The sequence below is a fragment of the Xenopus tropicalis genome, chromosome 8, assembly GCF_000004195.4.
Source record: "Xenopus tropicalis strain Nigerian chromosome 8, UCB_Xtro_10.0, whole genome shotgun sequence".
In the NCBI taxonomy this organism is placed as follows: domain Eukaryota; kingdom Metazoa; phylum Chordata; class Amphibia; order Anura; family Pipidae; genus Xenopus; species Xenopus tropicalis.
The window spans coordinates 25,900,726-25,919,057 of NC_030684.2; the positions used below are offsets into that span (position 1 = coordinate 25,900,726).

At 41.7% G+C, this 18,332-nt stretch overlaps 1 protein-coding gene across 2 annotated transcripts in view; it reads right to left on the bottom strand.

Annotated features, from left to right (window-relative positions):
- The window catches only part of cacna1f (calcium channel, voltage-dependent, L type, alpha 1F subunit), a 36,601-nt gene extending 18,269 nt beyond the window's left edge, over window positions 1-18,332 (bottom strand). Inside the window, exons 1-18 of one of the 2 annotated variants that reach the window (XM_031891455.1) lie at window positions 18,144-18,332; window positions 17,813-17,998; window positions 15,445-15,724; window positions 14,809-14,914; window positions 11,535-11,674; window positions 10,972-11,114; window positions 10,001-10,153; window positions 8,191-8,387; window positions 7,873-7,976; window positions 7,518-7,675; window positions 6,951-7,034; window positions 5,338-5,419; window positions 5,079-5,105; window positions 4,617-4,777; window positions 2,683-2,908; window positions 1,956-2,163; window positions 1,339-1,459; window positions 364-442 (exon numbers count right to left, since the gene is read on the bottom strand). In XM_031891455.1, the coding sequence (XP_031747315.1) occupies window positions 364-442; window positions 1,339-1,459; window positions 1,956-2,163; window positions 2,683-2,908; window positions 4,617-4,777; window positions 5,079-5,105; window positions 5,338-5,419; window positions 6,951-7,034; window positions 7,518-7,675; window positions 7,873-7,976; window positions 8,191-8,387; window positions 10,001-10,153; window positions 10,972-11,114; window positions 11,535-11,674; window positions 14,809-14,914; window positions 15,445-15,724; window positions 17,813-17,840 (2,297 nt within the window). In that variant the 5' untranslated portion in view covers window positions 17,841-17,998; window positions 18,144-18,332. The remainder of the gene's footprint in view (window positions 1-363; window positions 443-1,338; window positions 1,460-1,955; window positions 2,164-2,682; window positions 2,909-4,616; window positions 4,778-5,078; window positions 5,106-5,337; window positions 5,420-6,950; window positions 7,035-7,517; window positions 7,676-7,872; window positions 7,977-8,190; window positions 8,388-10,000; window positions 10,154-10,971; window positions 11,115-11,534; window positions 11,675-14,808; window positions 14,915-15,444; window positions 15,725-17,812; window positions 17,999-18,143) is intronic. The other variant, XM_031891456.1, reaches the window with a different exon arrangement.

Below are 18,332 nucleotides of genomic sequence, written 5' to 3' on the forward strand. Positions count from 1 at the left end.
ATAAGTATGAATAAGCAAAATGGAAAGGATCTAAATGCTATAGCACTATGGTTGTTGGCATCCCTAGGAGGTCCAACCTTGGGTCAGGACCCCCTTAGCTCATATCAAGATTCCAGATATAGAAACTTATTCGTTTATGAGTCCTTCAGCCATAGTTCCAAGAATATCTATGGTAAATACATTTTCACCTCAAATCTCACCCTAACTGACCTTCAAGATGAGCTTTCAGATATATCTAGGAGAAAAAATAAGCATTTTCCCAAATGTCACCCTATCTAGCCTTCAGGACAATCCCCCCTGCTACTGCTCCAGGTCCCCTGGTGGTTAAGCCCAACAGTTTAGGAACTCTAGGTATTTGCTTACTTTTTATCTTTGCTATTGATGTTGTCACCATCAGCCAGATTGTCCACAGCGATGGCCAAAAAGACATTGAGTAGGATATCTGAGCAGGTAGGTCAAGGAACATGTGATGATTCTAGGAACATTTACATCATGGCTCCTCACTGACCTACTTACTCAGGATAAAGCTGGTAAACATGCTGGTTACAAAAACAATAATCTAATATCACAAGAAAGTTAAAAATTCCCTCTTCCCCCCTCTCAAACAGCATTTTTACACACTATGCAATAGGGGTCTCTAGTAGGTAATTTCAGAATACCCTGGCACAATAATCATTATTGCTGTGTTATTTACTGACTTGTTAAAGGTTCTTATTTCAAATACTTATGTTTTTTTAAAATGTAGCAGTTTTTTTTCTCCCCAGTGTGAGATTGGGGTACCAGGGGCCAAACCATAGAACCTGATCTCAAGGGCTCCACTCTGAGTGGTGTCATCCACACACTGTATTGGGACAGTACAGGAAAGAAGAGTACAGAGGGAATTAATTCAGGTGGTGCCATGGTGTCTGTAAATGAAAACTATTTATGCCCACTAGAACTGGAGCCCAGTTGGAATTTTCCTGGTATCCCAGCGGGCCAGTTTGACCCAGCTTCTGCCTTTGGTGTGAACAGTGTTAACATAAAAGGGGTCCTGGAGAACTAATATGCTTTTGGGGTTGGCCCAGAGAGAAGTTTTGCCTGTACCTGGTTGTAAAAGCTTTAAAGATACACAAAGATGAACACGCTGCCGAAGTTCGATACTTGTGAAAAGTGTTTATTGTGCCAACAAACCAGGCCTGGCACAATAAACACCTTTCACAAGTATCGGAGTTCGGCAGTATGTTTAACTTTGAGTTACATTTGACCCTTGGCAGTAAGATCAGCAACTTGCATCCGACACTACAACAAGCGGTTGGTATAGTGAAGCATTATCCATATTCTTTGCAGCTTTAAGGATACAGTTACCACATATGAAGAGGATGATAAAATACACACAGACCAGCATTCCAGGGAAAAATGGTCCCCCATACGCCATTATCCCATCGTACATGACTGCATTCCAGTCCTCACCTGTGAGTATCTGAGTGAACCCATAGAGAAGTCAAGTCATTGGCCAATGTAGAAAGGACAAGGAAAGGAAAAATAAATCAGAAATACTTTCACAGTGAAAAGCTTGCTGTATATCATAATTAACCTATACCACTTGCCACTTGTCTATAACCAATTGCTGTGAGAGTGGGCCCAAGGACTCACAGTCGGACATTGACCCTAGCTAGGTTGTGTTTCATACGATATCATTGTCATCACCATAGACCATAGGGCCATAGGGCTCTGATGACCAAAATGTTCCATATGGATAAATGCAATTCTAGTGGTAATATAATATTCTAGAGTATTTCCACAGTCAACAGCACTCCTTTGCTCCCTTTATCTTCCACCTTCTATATTTCTCTATTCCCACTGATACTCTGGTGCCACTGAAATGTACATGGTATAGTGTGTGCAGATATGAGCAACAAGTATGCATTGCAATTGGATAATTCAATGTCTGAAAGACACAGGGGATTGGCCTTTACCTGGAAGACAGTAAGCAGGGCCTGAGGGAAGGTGTCAAATGTGCTCCTCTTGGTCTGGGTCTCATCAAAGTTGAATTTGCCCCCAAAGAGCTGCATTCCGAGCAAGGAGAAGATGATAATGAAGAGGAAGAGAAGCAGCAGCAAAGAAGCAATGGATTTCATGGAGTTCAAAAGGGAAGCCACCAAATTACTTAGTGATGCCCAGTGTCTGTAGGCCAGGAGAAAGAATGCAAAAGTAGAAGACAGTACAAACCATATGATTATCTATGGACTCTAATATTTCTGTAGAACACTAGGTGGCACATAAAGCACATGCACTGATTTCTACTCACATCTATCTATCTATCTATTTTTAAGGTGGCCATACACTGACCCATTGGCTGAACATTTTGATATTGTACCATTTGGTTTGCGTGTGCTGGGTTTATTGGAAAGGTTGAACTTGATGGACTTGATGGTCTTTTTTCAACCCCTATGTAACTCTATATGGCCATACGCCAAATAATGACTGGCTTGTAGAGCCAAAGGGCCAATAGTGAAATCTTTCAGATCTTCAAGCAGTTGCTAAGGTAATTTTAGACCATATTTTCTTGGTCTCCTTTGGTCTATTTGTTTGAAATTGCCAAAACTAACCAGCCAAATTTTTGCCTCCATACAGTGAAAGTCTCTTCCATCACTCACATTGCTCTGAAACAATAAGAGCAACCTCCAGCTCGGCCCTACTGACCTGGTGACCTTAAAGATCCTCAATAGTCGTACACAACGAAGAACAGAGATTCCCAGAGGAGACATGATGTCAAATTCTACAAGGACAGTCTCCAAGATCCCACCACAAACCACGAAGCAATCAAAGCGGTTAAAGAAGGACACAAAGTAGGCGTGTAACCCAAGGCTGTACATCTTGAGAAGCATCTCCAGTGTGAATAGAGACAGAAGCACCTTGTTGGCATACGCTATAAATAAGAGCAGAGAGTTTGCAATGGAAATGCTATTCTTACTGAGACCATTTGGTTTCACTTCCTTATGCAAGCATAAAAGTAACTAAAGTCCATAGGAATGGGTGCAAATGTTGTATATGTTGATGACATTAGTGTGCAAGTGCGATAATTATGTTGGGAAACCCTGTAATAAGGGATAGGGTACTTGAATACATTGCAGTTCACAATACTATTAGTTTGTGCCAGCATGGTTTTATGCGTAACAGATCTTGCCAGACTAATTTAGTTGCCTTTTATGAGGAGGTGAGCAGGAACCTTGATGCTGGAATGGCAGTTGATGTCATCTACTTGGACTTTGCTAAAGCGTTTGATACAGTACCTCACAGAAGGTTAATGATCAAATTAAGGAATATTGGCCTAGAACATAATATTTGTAATTGGATAGAGAACTGGCTGAAGGATAGAGTACAAAGAGTGGTGGTAAATGGAACATTTTCTAATTGGACCAGTGTGGTTAGTGGAGTACCGCCTTTGCTTTTTAACTTGTTTATTAATGACCTGGAGGGGGGCATAGAGAGTACTGTTTCTATTTTTGCTGATGACACTAAATTGTGCAAAACTATAAGTTCCATGCAGGATGATGCCGCTTTGCAGAGCGATTTGACAAAATTAGATAACTGGGCAGCAAACTGGAAAATGAGGTTCAATGTTGATAAGTGCAAAGTTATGCACTTTGGTAGAAATAATATAAACGCAAACTATCTACTGAATGGTAGTGTGTTGGGGGTATCCTTAATGGAGAAGGATCTAGGGGTTTTTGTTGATAACAAGTTGTCTAATGCCAGGCAGTGTCATTCTGTGGCTACTAAAGCAAATAAAGTGCTGTCTTGTATAAAAAAGGGCATTGACTCAAGGGATGAGAACATAATTTTGCCCCTTTATAGGTCCCTGGTAAGGCCTCACCTTGAGTATGCAGTGCAGTTTTGGGCTCCAGTCCTTAAGAAGGATATTAATGAGCTGGAGAGAGTGCAGAGACGTGCAACTAAACTGGTTAAGGGGATGGAAGATTTAAACTATGAGGTGAGACTGTCGAGGTTGGGGTTGTTTTCTCTGGAAAAGAGGCGCTTGCGAGGGGACATAATTACTCTGTACAAGTACATTAGAGGGGATTATAGGCAGTTGGGGGATGTTCTTTTTTCCCATAAAAACAATCAACGCACCAGAGGTCACCCCTTTAGATTAGAGGAAAGGAGCTTCCATTTGAAGCAGCGTAGGTGGTTTTTCACGGTGAGGGCAGTGAGGTTGTGGAATGCCCTTCCTAGTGATGGGGTAATGGCAGATTCTGTTAATGCCTTTAAGAGGGGCCTGGATGAGTTCTTGATCAATCAGAATATCCAAGGCTATTGTGATACTAATATCTACAGTTAGTATTAGTGGTTGTATATATAGTTTATGTATGTGAGTGTATAGATTGGTAGGTGTGGCTTAGGTGTGCTGGTTTTACTTGGATGGGTTGAACTTGATGGACACTGGTCTTTTTTCAACCCTATGTAACTATGTAACTATGTAACTACCACCATCCAGAACATGGTGGTAATTCCAAGGTTTCTTCAGTGGGACCTTAAAGAATTCTAATGGTGTTTTATCACCGAGACCTGGAAGCCTTCTAATTTTGAAAATGTTAGCCACAACTTGCAACCAATGCCTTTCTGGCCTTTTATACCTTGAATCTCAGTCAGCCAATCTGGCTGTTGGTAATGCTCTGATGCAATGGTCAGCGTGTTGAGGAAGACGAGGAGCAGAACCATCCAGTAGAAGGTGACCGATTTAACAGCCAGGCGGCATTTCCGTCGAAAGGCTCGGTTCCACCGCCTTATCTTACGGCTAAAGGGAGATAAGATAAGTATAGATTAGAAGATATCCCAGAATACTTGCCCTAAAGTGGAGAGAAACCCCCCTCTACCAGCTGTGTCATTGATACCTTCATGATCTCCCAGCATAATGCCGTACAACAGAGATTACATTAGGAGCAGCTTCCTAAAGTTTTATGGAAAGTTTTGTGTCTCTTGTTCCTCATCCCTTTAGATTGGCAGCTCTTGTGAACAAGGCCTTCTAATTCCCCTGTTTTGTATATATGATGGTGTAATGGTTTTAAAAGATGTCCAAACTCCAACAAGACACTTACCAGCACCCAGTCTGTGACAGCTTGCTCCTGTAAAGAGAACAAAGATGGCTTCACAAAAGTCAAGAGGCTATTCAAGAATTTCTGGCTTATTGCACACATACTGTAGCTGCAGCTCTGTTCCCCTGCTTTTACTGCATCCTACATCCTTGGCACCAGGCCTAAGCCCCATAAACCCTAACTTAACTTTTTTGAACAGAAAAAGAAATAGCAGTTAAATCATTACTGAAGCCTAAGAAAAGCTGCAAGATATATTACTCACAAACAGCGGGCACAGCAGTTAGCATGCTCCTCGTCTATATTCTCGGTGTTCACAGAAGTGGTCTCACTTGCTGGAAGGCTAGCTGGAGGCAAATAGCAAGGACACCTTTAAACAAGCATTGGAAGCTAAATGAAAGTTAATTCTAATGACCTACTCCTTCTCCTAAAAAGGGTTTAGAAATCCACTGCTGCTTTATGGGTAGAATTATGGAGTTACATGAGCCCTTAATATAAAATTAATAAAGCTGTGACATAAAACTCAAATGATGTCTACAGACTCCACATTATACAGGGTGATCCTGCCAGCTCTACATTGTGCACTGTAGCTCTACCATGTGCAACTCTTCTCCATTCTGTATAGAGTAACCATGCACGCTCTACAGTGCTACCATATGTAACTCTCCAACCTTTAGTGTGACTTTGCCAGCTCTGCTGTGCTACCATTTGTGACTCTTCTCCTTGACCCTGCTGGCTGTACAGGGAACCATCTTCTCAATGACCCTGCCATTTATATAAATGTATAAATGTTCCCATGTGCAATCTTCTCTAGTCTGTAGAGTATCTCTGTATTGCTACCAAGTGCAACTATTCTTCAGACTATAGAGATCCTGCCAGCTCTAGAGTGCTACCATGTGTAAATCCTTTGCCGTCTATAGTGTGATCCCACAATGCAATGCAATGCTACAATGCAAACTCTACAGTGCTATTATATGTAACTCTTCCCTATTCTATAGAGTGAGACTGTTAGCTCTACAGTGTTACTATGTGTAACTCTTCCCTAGTCTATAGAGTGATACTGTTGGTTCAACAGTATTACTATGTGTAACTCCTACCTAGTCTATAGAGTGATACTGTTAGCTCTACAGTGCTATTATGTGTAACTCTTTCCCAGTCCATAGTCCATGTTTAACTCTTTCCAGTCTATAGAGTAAACCAGGCAGATCTACAGTGCTACCACGTGTAACAATGCTCCATACTATAGAGTGGCCAGCAAGATCTATTTGCTGTCATGTGTAACTCTTCTCCAGTCTATGCAGTGACAATGCCACTGCTACAGTGCAACCATATGTAATACACGATTGCTCAACAGTTTACCATGGGAACCCAAATTAAGCAGTGGTTTTCCAAGACCAATTATAAGGAAAAATGGAGTAGAATCCTAGATACATCTATAAAGACACATTTTATCCAGTCCAGGCTAGCCACAGAAAATATGAAATATGAAATTTCAGTCTGTTCTAGCTACGTCTACAAAGAAGACTCCCTGTGTTGTGTAATCCTATGCACACATCATGTCATAGCTAAATCTAGCAATGTCACTCCACAGCACAAGACAAAGTGTTAGGATGCACAAATCACTGGGAAATAAGACCAAACGTGACATGAAACGTGAAATCTAATAAAGTGATTCTAGATGCTGCAGTCTACTGCAAAGTTCTACAGTAGAATGTTAGAGTGTGGAAAGATCACAAAACACTAGGGGTGAAGACCCAGTGTGACTGTGGAATCTGTTCAAGACAAGCTTGGAAACCACAGTCTACAGGAAGGGTCTAGAATGTGAGTCACAGTGGGGACAAGGCCACAAAACACCAGGGAAACAAGTCATAGAGTTACTGTGGGTCTCTGTGGAATGGTTAGCATGCAAAAGCCATTGAAGTCTCCGCTTCCTCCTGCCAGTGATGTCAGCCAGAGACAGGCCTGCATGTGAGAGACAGACGGACGGCTGCAAGTGAGAGAGACACACAGACAACCCATGTGACAGGCACATGAGATAAATATAACGATGCTGAACAGGAAATGTCCTTTTGAAGGCAAACTCAGTAAACTGAACCACGTTTAAAGGTACAAATGAACAAAAGTCAAGTTATCTATAGAGACGAGTGGACAGGTAACAAGAACATATAAAGCCATCAAGTTGGGGGCTTCTGAGTCCTAAATCATTTCAGTTATGATGATTAGTTTCTCACACCTATGATATATTTATATATACTGAAACTACATCATCAATCAAGACCTCTGCCAGGACTTCAATACTCCCAGGCCCCTCACCAGTTGCGATGTTGTATTGTTATACCCTTATAGTAAAGGTAAGTAAAATTATAACCAACAGTTATCAGTAGATGTGCTTCCAGAAATATAGGAAAATATATATGAAATAATGTGAAATTGGCAGTTGCTTACGGTGCCGCTCATCTCTGATTTCTTGATCAGGTTCAAGATCTTCGGCCTGGGTGATCCAGTCTAGGTATCCCTTGAGATCCTCTTCCATCTGCTGTTTCTCCCTCAGCTTTTGGAAGTCCCCTCGGGCCTTGGCCTTTTCTCTTTCTTTAGAAAATTCTCTGAAAAGGAGATGGAAATTAACTGTGAGATCAAATGTTTGGGTTAAAGGGGAGATATGCACCTAAAAATGGATCATTGTTACATTTTCTTAGCACAAGCCTTCTTTTTACTCTACTGTGCATGCACAAGCATACGTCTGACAAGGAACGATATCTATATTTTCACAGTAGGAATATATTTTGTATAATGAACTTACCCACTCAACACACCCAATACAAGGTTCAAAACAAAGAATGATCCAAAAATAACAAGGCTGACGAAATATACCCAGGGAAGCTCATAACCCATGGCATCCTGCATCTAAGGAACATAATATTTCAGTTAGAAACAGACAAGCTCATTACTATTATTGCGGGGATATAATGTTATTAAATAATAGCAACATAATAAAAATGACTAATGGATAATTCTGCTGCAGTATCGCTGCAGCAAATGTAGTTGTTATAGGTGTAAACATATACCAAGGGATGGCAAAGCTGCCAAACAAGCCCTGTTATTATAAAGTGCCACCTACCCAGTAGAGAACATCTGTCCAACCTTCCATAGTGATACATTGGAACACAGTCAGCATGGCAAAGAAGAAGTTATCAAAGTTTGTGATTCCCCCGTTAGGCCCTTCCCACTTTCCTCTGCACTCTGTATTGTTGAGGAGACATTCTCTTCCGTGTCCTGAGAAAGCACAGGGGGCTGGTTCCTCCTCTGAAACTAGATCTAGCATGAGGAGGAAAAGGAAGCTGGGCGTGAGAAGACCTGGAAAGACCACCAAGTTGCTAGGTCTAAAGTCTAAACCAAAACTACATTTTTTTGTGGTATGAAGATTATATTGTGTGCTCTCTTCTTGTGTTCATGTAAGAATTAGGGTCTCCAGTGTGATTAGATGGCCAAGAGGGAGACCTGTCTCAAGTCTGCAGTAAAAAATGGCAAGTTGAGCAGAGATCCTGCCTGCTGGGATACTTTATACCTAGTAAGTCTTATTTGTAATATATGTAGAACCAGTTATACACAATACCATTTCCTAAATGATGAATTATAATAAAGGAACAATGTCATACAAACAAGCCAGTGTTGGCCATGGACAGTTCCACCTGGTCCAGAATGGCAACCATTAGACCATCAACATTAAATATACAAGCACCCCTATTGTGCTGGTATTCTTCTGTTTATTCTGCAAAATATTTTCATCACACAACCTTTTCTTCCATTAGGAGAATCCATGACACTATAAGGGTCTAGGTTCAATTCCAGCCAGGGCATTATCTGCAACAAACTTTGTATGTTCTACCTGTGTCTGTGCAGGTTTCATACAGTTACTCTGGTTTGTTCCTACACTCCAAAGGTGCAGGCAGATTAATTGGCTCCTGTGTGAATAGTGCTTGTTTTAGATTGTAAGCTCCACTAGGGCAGGGAACTGATGGGAATGATGTATAATTTCTGTAAAGCTCTGCAGAATATGTTAGTGTTATGCTCAGGGCTGGATTTAACTTCTCGGCGCCCCGAGGCCGCCCCCGCCACCCACGAGTGCGCATGCACGAACGCGCGGCGCCCTCTCCCCCGAGTGCGCATGCGCGATCGCACATTTAAACTCCCATACGGAGCAGTGGGGAGAGGTCCCGACTGCTCCGTATGGGAGCCAAATTTAAAAATTCTGTTGCGGCGGGGCGGCATGCCGCCCCTAAACTTGTGCCGCCCTAGGCCTGGGCCTTTGTGGCCTTTCCACAAATCCGGGCCTGGTTATGCTATTAGCACTAAGGGGGCACACAATTGCAACTATATTGGCATCTTCTATGGAGCACTTTTATCTGTGGGATTGGTGGTGCAAGGTTTACTCTGTACACCAAAGGACCTGCCATAGACCGATGATATACACATAGCTCCCCAACTAAATGCTGCTCAAGCTAGGGGAGTCACCTAGCTTGGTGCTAATAAATGGGGGATGCCAACACTGCTTTGTATGTGTTAGTAGCCAGAACGAGTAGAGCATTATCTGCTAATCCTCCTGAACTAAGGGGATAAAGGCAATTAGTCACAGGACAGTAACATGATTTAACTGACACCTCTAGTCAGCACTGTGCTGGGTGCAGTTCCAGCTGGGAGAAAGGTTTGTGGTCAACCGTTTAAGTTATAGATACTTGGATAGCTGATACACTAAACACATCTAAAGCATTATTTGAAACATGCCTCTGAATATTATTGAATTTCCCGAGTCCCCCAGTCATCAGAAGTCTATTATAATTTGGCTTTAATTCTATTAAGGGTGTACATTATGGAAGACGTTGGAATGCACTGTAATTAAAGGTCCATTTTATGTTTGCTCTGGCACATACCTGAACCAATGTAGAAACATGTCTTGTGCATCCGACCAATGAAGAGCTCCAGCCCAATAATGGCATAAATGATGATAACAAAGAGGACAAGCAAGGCAATGTGCAATAAGGGAACCATGGCTTTCATTATGGAATTTAATACAATGTGCAAGCCTGTAGGAACAAAAAGGAGTGTTTATACAACTTATCCTTTGGACTAGTAACTCATGGAAAGGCAACATTCTGAGGTCATGATGTTCTAGAACCAGCTCAGGGAAAAGACACAGGGGTTTCAGGCCAGTCCGCATTTCTTTTAAAAAAAAAATCTAAACTCAAACTTCTAGAGCTAACTAAAGGAAAGAGAGCTTTTAAAACTCCAGTTTTTTCTAGAACTGACTAAAGTAAAGGGATCATTCTAAGTTCTACTTCTGCAATAACTAACTCAATGAAAGGCAACATTTTTTTAACACCAGCTCATCTAGAACTAACTTATGGAAAGGGCATTCAAAGTTCAAATTTTTCTAAAACGAATTCAAGGAAAGGGCACAACCTAAGCTCCAGTTCTTTTAGAACTCTTCTAAACCCCAGCTCTTCTAAAGCCAACTCAATGAAAGAAGTCATTCTAAGCTCTAGTTCTTCTTTCCAGTTCAGGAAAAGGAAATATTTAAAGTTCTAGCTTTTCTAGACCAAATTAAGGAAAGGTAAAAAAAGGGAATATTCTAAAACAAACTCAGCTGACTGAAGTTGTAGCCCCAAATCAGCTGCAGCTTGGAAAGTTGCCTTCTTCTTGAACTAGGTCAGTTAAATTAGGTTTTTGATCCAAAGCCTTTGCTTTTTTTAATAAAGTATGTCGCTATTAAATGAGGAGCACCCAACTGTGTCTCAGGTCAGAAATTTATATGAAATAAATCACACTACTGGCTCCCCCCAGAGTTCATATAAACCCCACCACGAGGAACATAATGATTTAACACTTTCTATAATGTTCTTACTTGGGACTCCAGATACCAGCCTGAGAGGTCTTAACACACGAAATGCACGCAGAGCTTTCACATCAAACCCTCCTGGCTTTCCACTCATGTGGTGGGCATCTCCTTGCTTGTGAGAGAACTGTTCCAAAATAACACTGAATAACCTGTGGGCAAATCCAACAACCCACAATGTGCTTCAGAGCATTAAATGTTTCCAAACCAAATCATGGAACAATAGCAATGCAGCGAGTGAAAGGACTACTGTAAGTAACTGCACGTTTTCATCAATGCAAATTTTTGCACTCCTGACACTATTTGGCCAGGGTTGGCCAATCAGCAGCAATTCAGACTTTGCAATTGTTAATCAAGTTCTAAGGTTTTATTTGCAAAATTGCTTTATCTCAAATAAGGGTGAAGTTACCATGTGAGAGTGGGTCAATGTCTGCCAAATGGCTTTTAGGATAAAATCAGAAGTGTCAATTAACGGGGGACTATCATTATCTTAAAAAAAAACAAAAAACAACAAACTGAAGCTGGTGTTTAAAACAGATCAAGTGCAATATATGGAGAGTATCAATGCTTACCCAATAACAACAATGACAAAGTCCAGCAGGTTCCAGCCGTTTCTGATGTAGGCACTAGGGTGCAAGACCAGCCCGTATGCAATTATCTTTAGGAAGGACTCCACGGTGAAGATAATGAGGAAAATATACTCCACTTGTTCCTGTGACACATCAAAAATTCTTACTGGTACCTCCTCACTAAAGGCAGTGCCACCCTCTGTAGGCAATGGCTTAAAGGGCCTTTTCCCAAAGTCCCTGTCACACATGGAGAAAGCCCAGTGTGTCATGTGATATATTGGAAAGGTTAAAATGGTGCTGTGTAATTTTCTATCACATTAGAGGTTCAGATTACACATAAGACATTTTAAAATGGTAATGCTTTTGACTGGTCTGCTTTAGCTGAGCTTTCTCATCTGTCCCATACCTCTAGACATGTTAACATTAAAAGCCAGGATAATTTAGGCTATGCTGATACACATCTCCCAATCTTCCTGGGAAACCATGCCTACAACCCAAACTCTTTTGGGGTCCAGACTGGGATTCAAAATAGTTCCTGTCATTTTTAGTACACAGAGGCCAAAATAGCCCCCACCAGCCCAATTACTAGTGACTGTCTAGGCAGGGGTGCCCAGACTTTTTCCTCTGGCGATCTACTGTTGACTCTTCCTATGCGACGCAGCGTATATACGCACCCACCCCTGGTCTATGGCATCTTACAGCAGCCCCTCTGGCATTTGCCAGAAACAACAGATTGCCAGTCTGGGCCCAGGGCCAAAATACAGGACTACTGGGAGGTAGTAATGCACAGGCCGGAAAGTCATAGACCCAACCTGACCCAACATTTGTCTGCAATATTTATACCTGAGCCCTACACCATCCCCTCCCCATGGACCAAAAAGGTGGGTGGTGATGTCATCAAGGGGTGCGATAGACGAGTGGCATTTCTGCATTTTCTTCCCACAATGAAAGATGCAACCAATAGAATGAGACACAGGTGCCATGTCTGACCTTAGCCTAGAGCCTCCTTCCTACCGTATTGTCTGTCTCCCCAGCTACTCCTAAACTATAACTCCCAGCATGTATGTAATGAATACTTGGATCTACAATAGATGCCTTACTGCTCAGAATGGAGGTCCCTCCAGTTACAGGGAAAAGCCCAGAGATTGTAGGATTACAACTCATTACTGGCTGAAGAGTCTAAAATTAGCCATAACTACATGGAGCTTAGGCTGTAAACCCAGCTGCCTGCTCATTACGCTCCCCTGTGCACTGCTGGCATAACAGCTACATGCAGCTTTAGGAAAACTGATTAAATAGTGTCCCATTGCTTGTAAAATTGGGCATCAGTAGAAAGTCAAGTGCTATGTGTGCAGCGTTGCCCAATAAACTACACTACAAAGGCAAGCCTGATAGACAAGCAAAAGGAACCCTAGAGCTGGAGTTTGCCCCCAGCCCCCAAAAAATCTGAAAATATAATTGTGTTTAAAAGTTGAATCTGTTTGTCCTTTTGTTTTCTCTGCACTGCTGGTTCTGACTTTTGAAAAACCTATGCAGAAGCCACATATGGAATATAACCAATGTCAAATTTGCCCACCAGGGTACCAGGAAAAATACAAGCCCCCTGGGCTTGTCCCACTAACTGCTTGCTATGTGCCAGCAGCGGCCATTGAGCCCCAGTGATGCTGAATATTACAATTTATTATCTGAAATGCCTTGGATTTTACATATAAAAGAGCTTTCTCTAATAGAGGTATTTCACCTTTACATTACCTTTATGAATCCTTTAACTGGTTTTGATTTGTTCTAGTTTTTTAATGGTTTTCCTTTCTCATCTGCCTCTTTCTAGCTTTCAAACAGGGGTCACTGACCCTAGCAGCCAAAAACTTTTATTCTGTGAGGCTACAATTGTATCTATCTATTCAAACTACCGCCTGGTTGCTAGGTTAAACTGGTCTGCTGAAACTCCGAACTGGAGAACCAAAGACCAATTGCCTTTAAATATCACTGTCTATCATACTAACTATAAATACATATATATATATATATATACTGTATATATATAGTTACATAGTTATATAGGGTTGAAAAAAGACCATTGTCCATCAAGTTCAACCCATCCGAGTAAACCCAGCACACAACCTATACTAACCAATCTATACACTCACATACAGAAACTATATATACAACCAGTAATACTAACTGTAGATATTAGTATCACAATAGCCTTGGATATTCTGCTTGTTCAAAAACTCATCCAGGCCCCTCTTAAAGGCATTAACAGAGTCTGCCATTACCACATCACTAGGAAGGGCATTCCCCAACCTCACTGCCCTCACTGTGAAAAACCACCTACGCTGCTTCAAATGGAAGCTCTGTTCCTCTAATCTATAGGGGTGACCTCTGGTGCGCTGATTGTTTTTATGGGAAAAAAGAACATCCCCCAACTGCCTATAATCCCCTCTAATGTACTTGTACAGAGTAATCATGTCCCCTCGCAAGCGCCTCTTTTCCAGAGAAAACAACCCCAACCTCAACAGTCTAACCTCATAGTTTAAATCTTCCATCCCCTTTACCAGTTTAGTTGCACGTCTCTGCACTCTCTCCAGCTCATTAATATCCTTCTTAAGGATAGGCCTTACCAGGGACCTATAAAGAGGCAAAAATATGTTCTCATCCCTTGAGTCAATGCCCTTTTTTATACAAGACAGCACTTTATTTGCTGTAGTAGCCACAGAATGACACTGCCTGGAATTAGACAACTTGAGATCTACAAAAACCCCTAGATCCTTCTCCATTAAGGATGCCCCCAACACACTACCATTCAGTAGATAATTCGCGTTTATATTATTTCTACCAAAGTGCATAACTTTGCACTTGTCAACATTGAACCTCATTTTCCAGTTTGCTGCCCAGTTATCTAATTTTGTCAAATCGCTCTGCAAAGCGGCAGCATCCTGCATGGAACTTATAGTTTTGCACAATTTAGTGTCATCAGCAAAAATAGAAACAGTACTGTCTATGCCCACCTCCAGGTCATTAATAAACAAGTTAAAAAGCAAAGGCCCAAGGACTGACCCCTGCGGTACTCCACTAACCACACTGGCCCAATTAGAAAATGTTCCATTTACCAACACTCTTTGTACTCTATCCTTCAGCCAGTTCTCTATCCAATTATATATATATATAAATAAGGCAAACTGCTCATATAATGCAATAATGCATGAAATAAACCCAATAAGATTGTGTATATATATATATATATATATATATATGCAACCAATAAAAGCTGTCTTACCAGGTTGTGATTGGCAATGTTGGAATCGTCCTCGGGAAACGGAATGTAGACACCCAACGCCACGCAGTTGGCGAAAATAGTCATGAGAATGAGAATATCAAATGGTCTGAGGGTATAGCATTGAGGAAGAGAACATTATGCTCATCAATGTGGCTTCTCTATTATCTTATATAGGCAATATATTGCGTTTATAATGAAATATGGAAGCAAGCTTGTGCTGTGATACATGTAGCCCTGCATTAGCTATATTATCTTAAATTGACATTGAAACTGCTTATCAGTCACTGAACCTCCGGGCCCCTAAACCGATTGGGCCCTCTACTGGTCACGGAGTCTGCTTCCTTTACAGATACACCCCTCTAGATATTAGAAGTTGCATAGCAAAACATATAAAAGCACAGTCCTGGAATGGAGGATTTCAGAAAGGAAGAAAAGGTCAGCAATGCAAGAGATTAAAGGGTAAATACACTGTTTACCAAGAGAGCTTACCAGGAGGCATAAGGGCACCCCTGGGGAAAGAAAGGATATTTCCCCCTGAGGCATTTGAAGACAGGAAGGATTTTTGTACCATTACGGTGAATCTATGTAATAATGATACATTGTTGGTCACGTACATACGTCACTGACAAAGGATACTTCCATTCTACAATGCTGATGCAGGCCCTTCGAATGGGGTTGCTGAGGTACAGACAAAAGAGAGCCCTGGGGCTCCTATGCACTCCCCCTGTTCCCTGGTTCTTGTGCTTGCTGTGGTACTGCCGTTTCTTCTGCGCCTGGGAGCTGGCAGTGGAGTTTAAGGTGTCGGTGCCATTCATCATTGGCCCACCATCCATGGAGTATCGCCAACAGGCCAGCGCTGCCTCTGCACTTGCCATGAACGGCTCAGCCTCCTCGCTGGAGTATGGAGGAGCAGGGCCTGGAATTGGTAAAAACAAGTTACCTGAACATTTGACACCTGTCACAGTGTCTCTACACATTATATAGCTTTAAGAAGGGGCTGGATGGATTCTTAGCAAGTGAGGGAATACAGGGTTATGGGAGATAGCTCTTAGTACAAATTGATCCAGGGACTGGTCCGATTGCCATCTTGGAGTCAGGAAGGAATTTATTCCCCCTCTGCAGCAAATTAAAGAGGCTTAAGATGGGGTTTTTCTACAGTTAGCAGTTAGGCAGGTTATATATAGGCATTATGGTTGAACGTGATGAACGTATGTCTTTTTTTGACCTAACTTACTATGTTACTATGTTAAGTGACATGGAAAGAAACAAAGAATTAAAGGGAATATAAACCCAATAATAAACCTCAATAATTTGACCAATGATTGAAAATGTAGTTCTAACCTTCTGCTATACATTCATTTCACATTTTCAGTGTGGTTTTACATAACCCTGCAAACTGCATTTAATATTCCCATCATCACTTGCCCCTTTGCCCCTGCACCTGTTCTAAAGAAAAAATAGTGTGCTTTGTGGGAAGGGGGATTCATTCTCCTTTAAAGGAAAACCATACTCAGAATAAATACTGAACCAACAGACAATTTATATCATGTTAAGTGACCTATTAAAGAATCTTGCCAAACTGGAATATATATATCAGTAAATATCTTTTTCTTGAGCCACAATTTTTTAATGGGCTGTGTGTGTTCTCTCAGAGATCAGCTGACAGGAAATAATGCAGCTCTAACTGTAACAGGATGTAGTGTGGGAGCAAAAAGACTTAACTTTGTCCTTTAATTGGCTCATGTGACCTAGCATGCACATGTGCCCTTGATTTATTTGTGTGCACCGTGAATCGTATGATGTCAGGGGCAGCCCTTAACTCTAAAAATAGTCATTTTCTAATTGGGAGTACCCAATAGAACATACTACTAAAAAAAGTATATTTTTATGAAAATGGTTTATTTAGATGAAACAGGGTTTTACACATGAGCTTGTTTATGCAATATATTTTTATAACGAGCTACATTGTTCGGGGGTATAGTTTTCCTTTCAAAGGCCAGTAACACCACAAAATGAAAGAGGATTGTATGCGGTTTTTAGTAATTTAGTGACTCCAGACACACCTACTGGAAAAATACCCTTTTCTCATATATAATAGAACTGCTGCAAACAGACATAACCTTTAAATGTAAATAAAATATTTTATCTTTATGGTTTTACTGTCCCTTGTTGAGGGACTACATGTCCCAGAAGTCTTTAATTCTTGAAAAAATATGCTTAAATGTGCTGGGGGCTGTCATCTCCAACGTGGGTAATCTCTGTTGGAGTGATACTGTTTAAATCCTATGTAATTATAAAGTGCAGTGTCCCTTTAATCTAGAAAGGGTATTTTTGTGTCACCCAACATAGAGACACTGGATAATTCTTATTAATCACATCTATATTCCCATAACCCTGATTAATTGTCCTGTATTTGTGTGGAAGGGAAATAATTGAATATGTTCTTAGAACACACATAAAAATAGCAAATCACTTGGTTCAACCCAGGCCTACAGACCCCCCAATCAACAACTGGCATCAGTACTAGGGTCCATGTAGGAGAAGCCAATATATACTATTAATATACTACTACCAGGTCAGTTTTGAAAGGGAGATGCTTATGCATTGCAGCAGGGGAGCATGGGATGCAACTTGACCAGGGATCTGCCTTTTATGGCTAGAAAGCCTACCAGAGCCCATCCTGGCAAACTGATGGCTTGGGTGGGGCCCAGGTGCACTCAATAATTTTTTAATAAAAGATAAACCAGGCAGCTGAACAAAAGATCCAAGCATCCCAGTCTTGTAACCCATGACAACCTATTGCTTTCATGAATCTATCTGCAACAGGCCAAACAGACCCTATTGCTAATTGGCTGCCAGGTTTTAGCTGCACCATATGCCAAGCTGCAGGGGTAGAACGGGGGCCTGCAGCAGAGAGGGGATGAATAAAATTGTCGCTATTGCCCTGCACAGCTGTTGCTCCCCAAAGTGCTATACAGCACCCCACCAAGTAGCCCAGACATACCTTTGTCATTCTCCTCTGGTTCTGACATTCTCTCCAAAGAATTGGCTTCCAGGGGCCTGTAGATGTGGTAGTGCTCATCAAGTCGCTCTTTCAAGAGCTTAAATCCCTTTGCTCCTCAGTGCTGCACCCCCAAATCTTTAGTGCACCCAAATCATACTGTCCACTGGCCTCTTCTTCATTCCAGAGCTAGAAAGGAGGAAGCAGAGAGAGATTAATGGAGGCACGAGACTAAAGATGAAATGGACAAGATAAACCAAAATAATCTGTAGAAAATGAACTAGGGAGGTGAGGTGAAGGTATTATAGGGGGGGGGGCAGCTACAGGTACTCACCAGGGGGACATAAGGGTGCCAGTCACCTCCCCATGTCGTAGTGCCCTTTCTCAGGCTGTGCCCGCATCCTGCAGGGTTCCCTCTGCTCTCTCTTCTTCCTCTCCCCCCCCACCTCCGGCCATCAGGGGATTACCACAGATTGAATGCTGAGCCTTTAAAACAGGTGGGGGGGAGGGATCTGTTCATTTT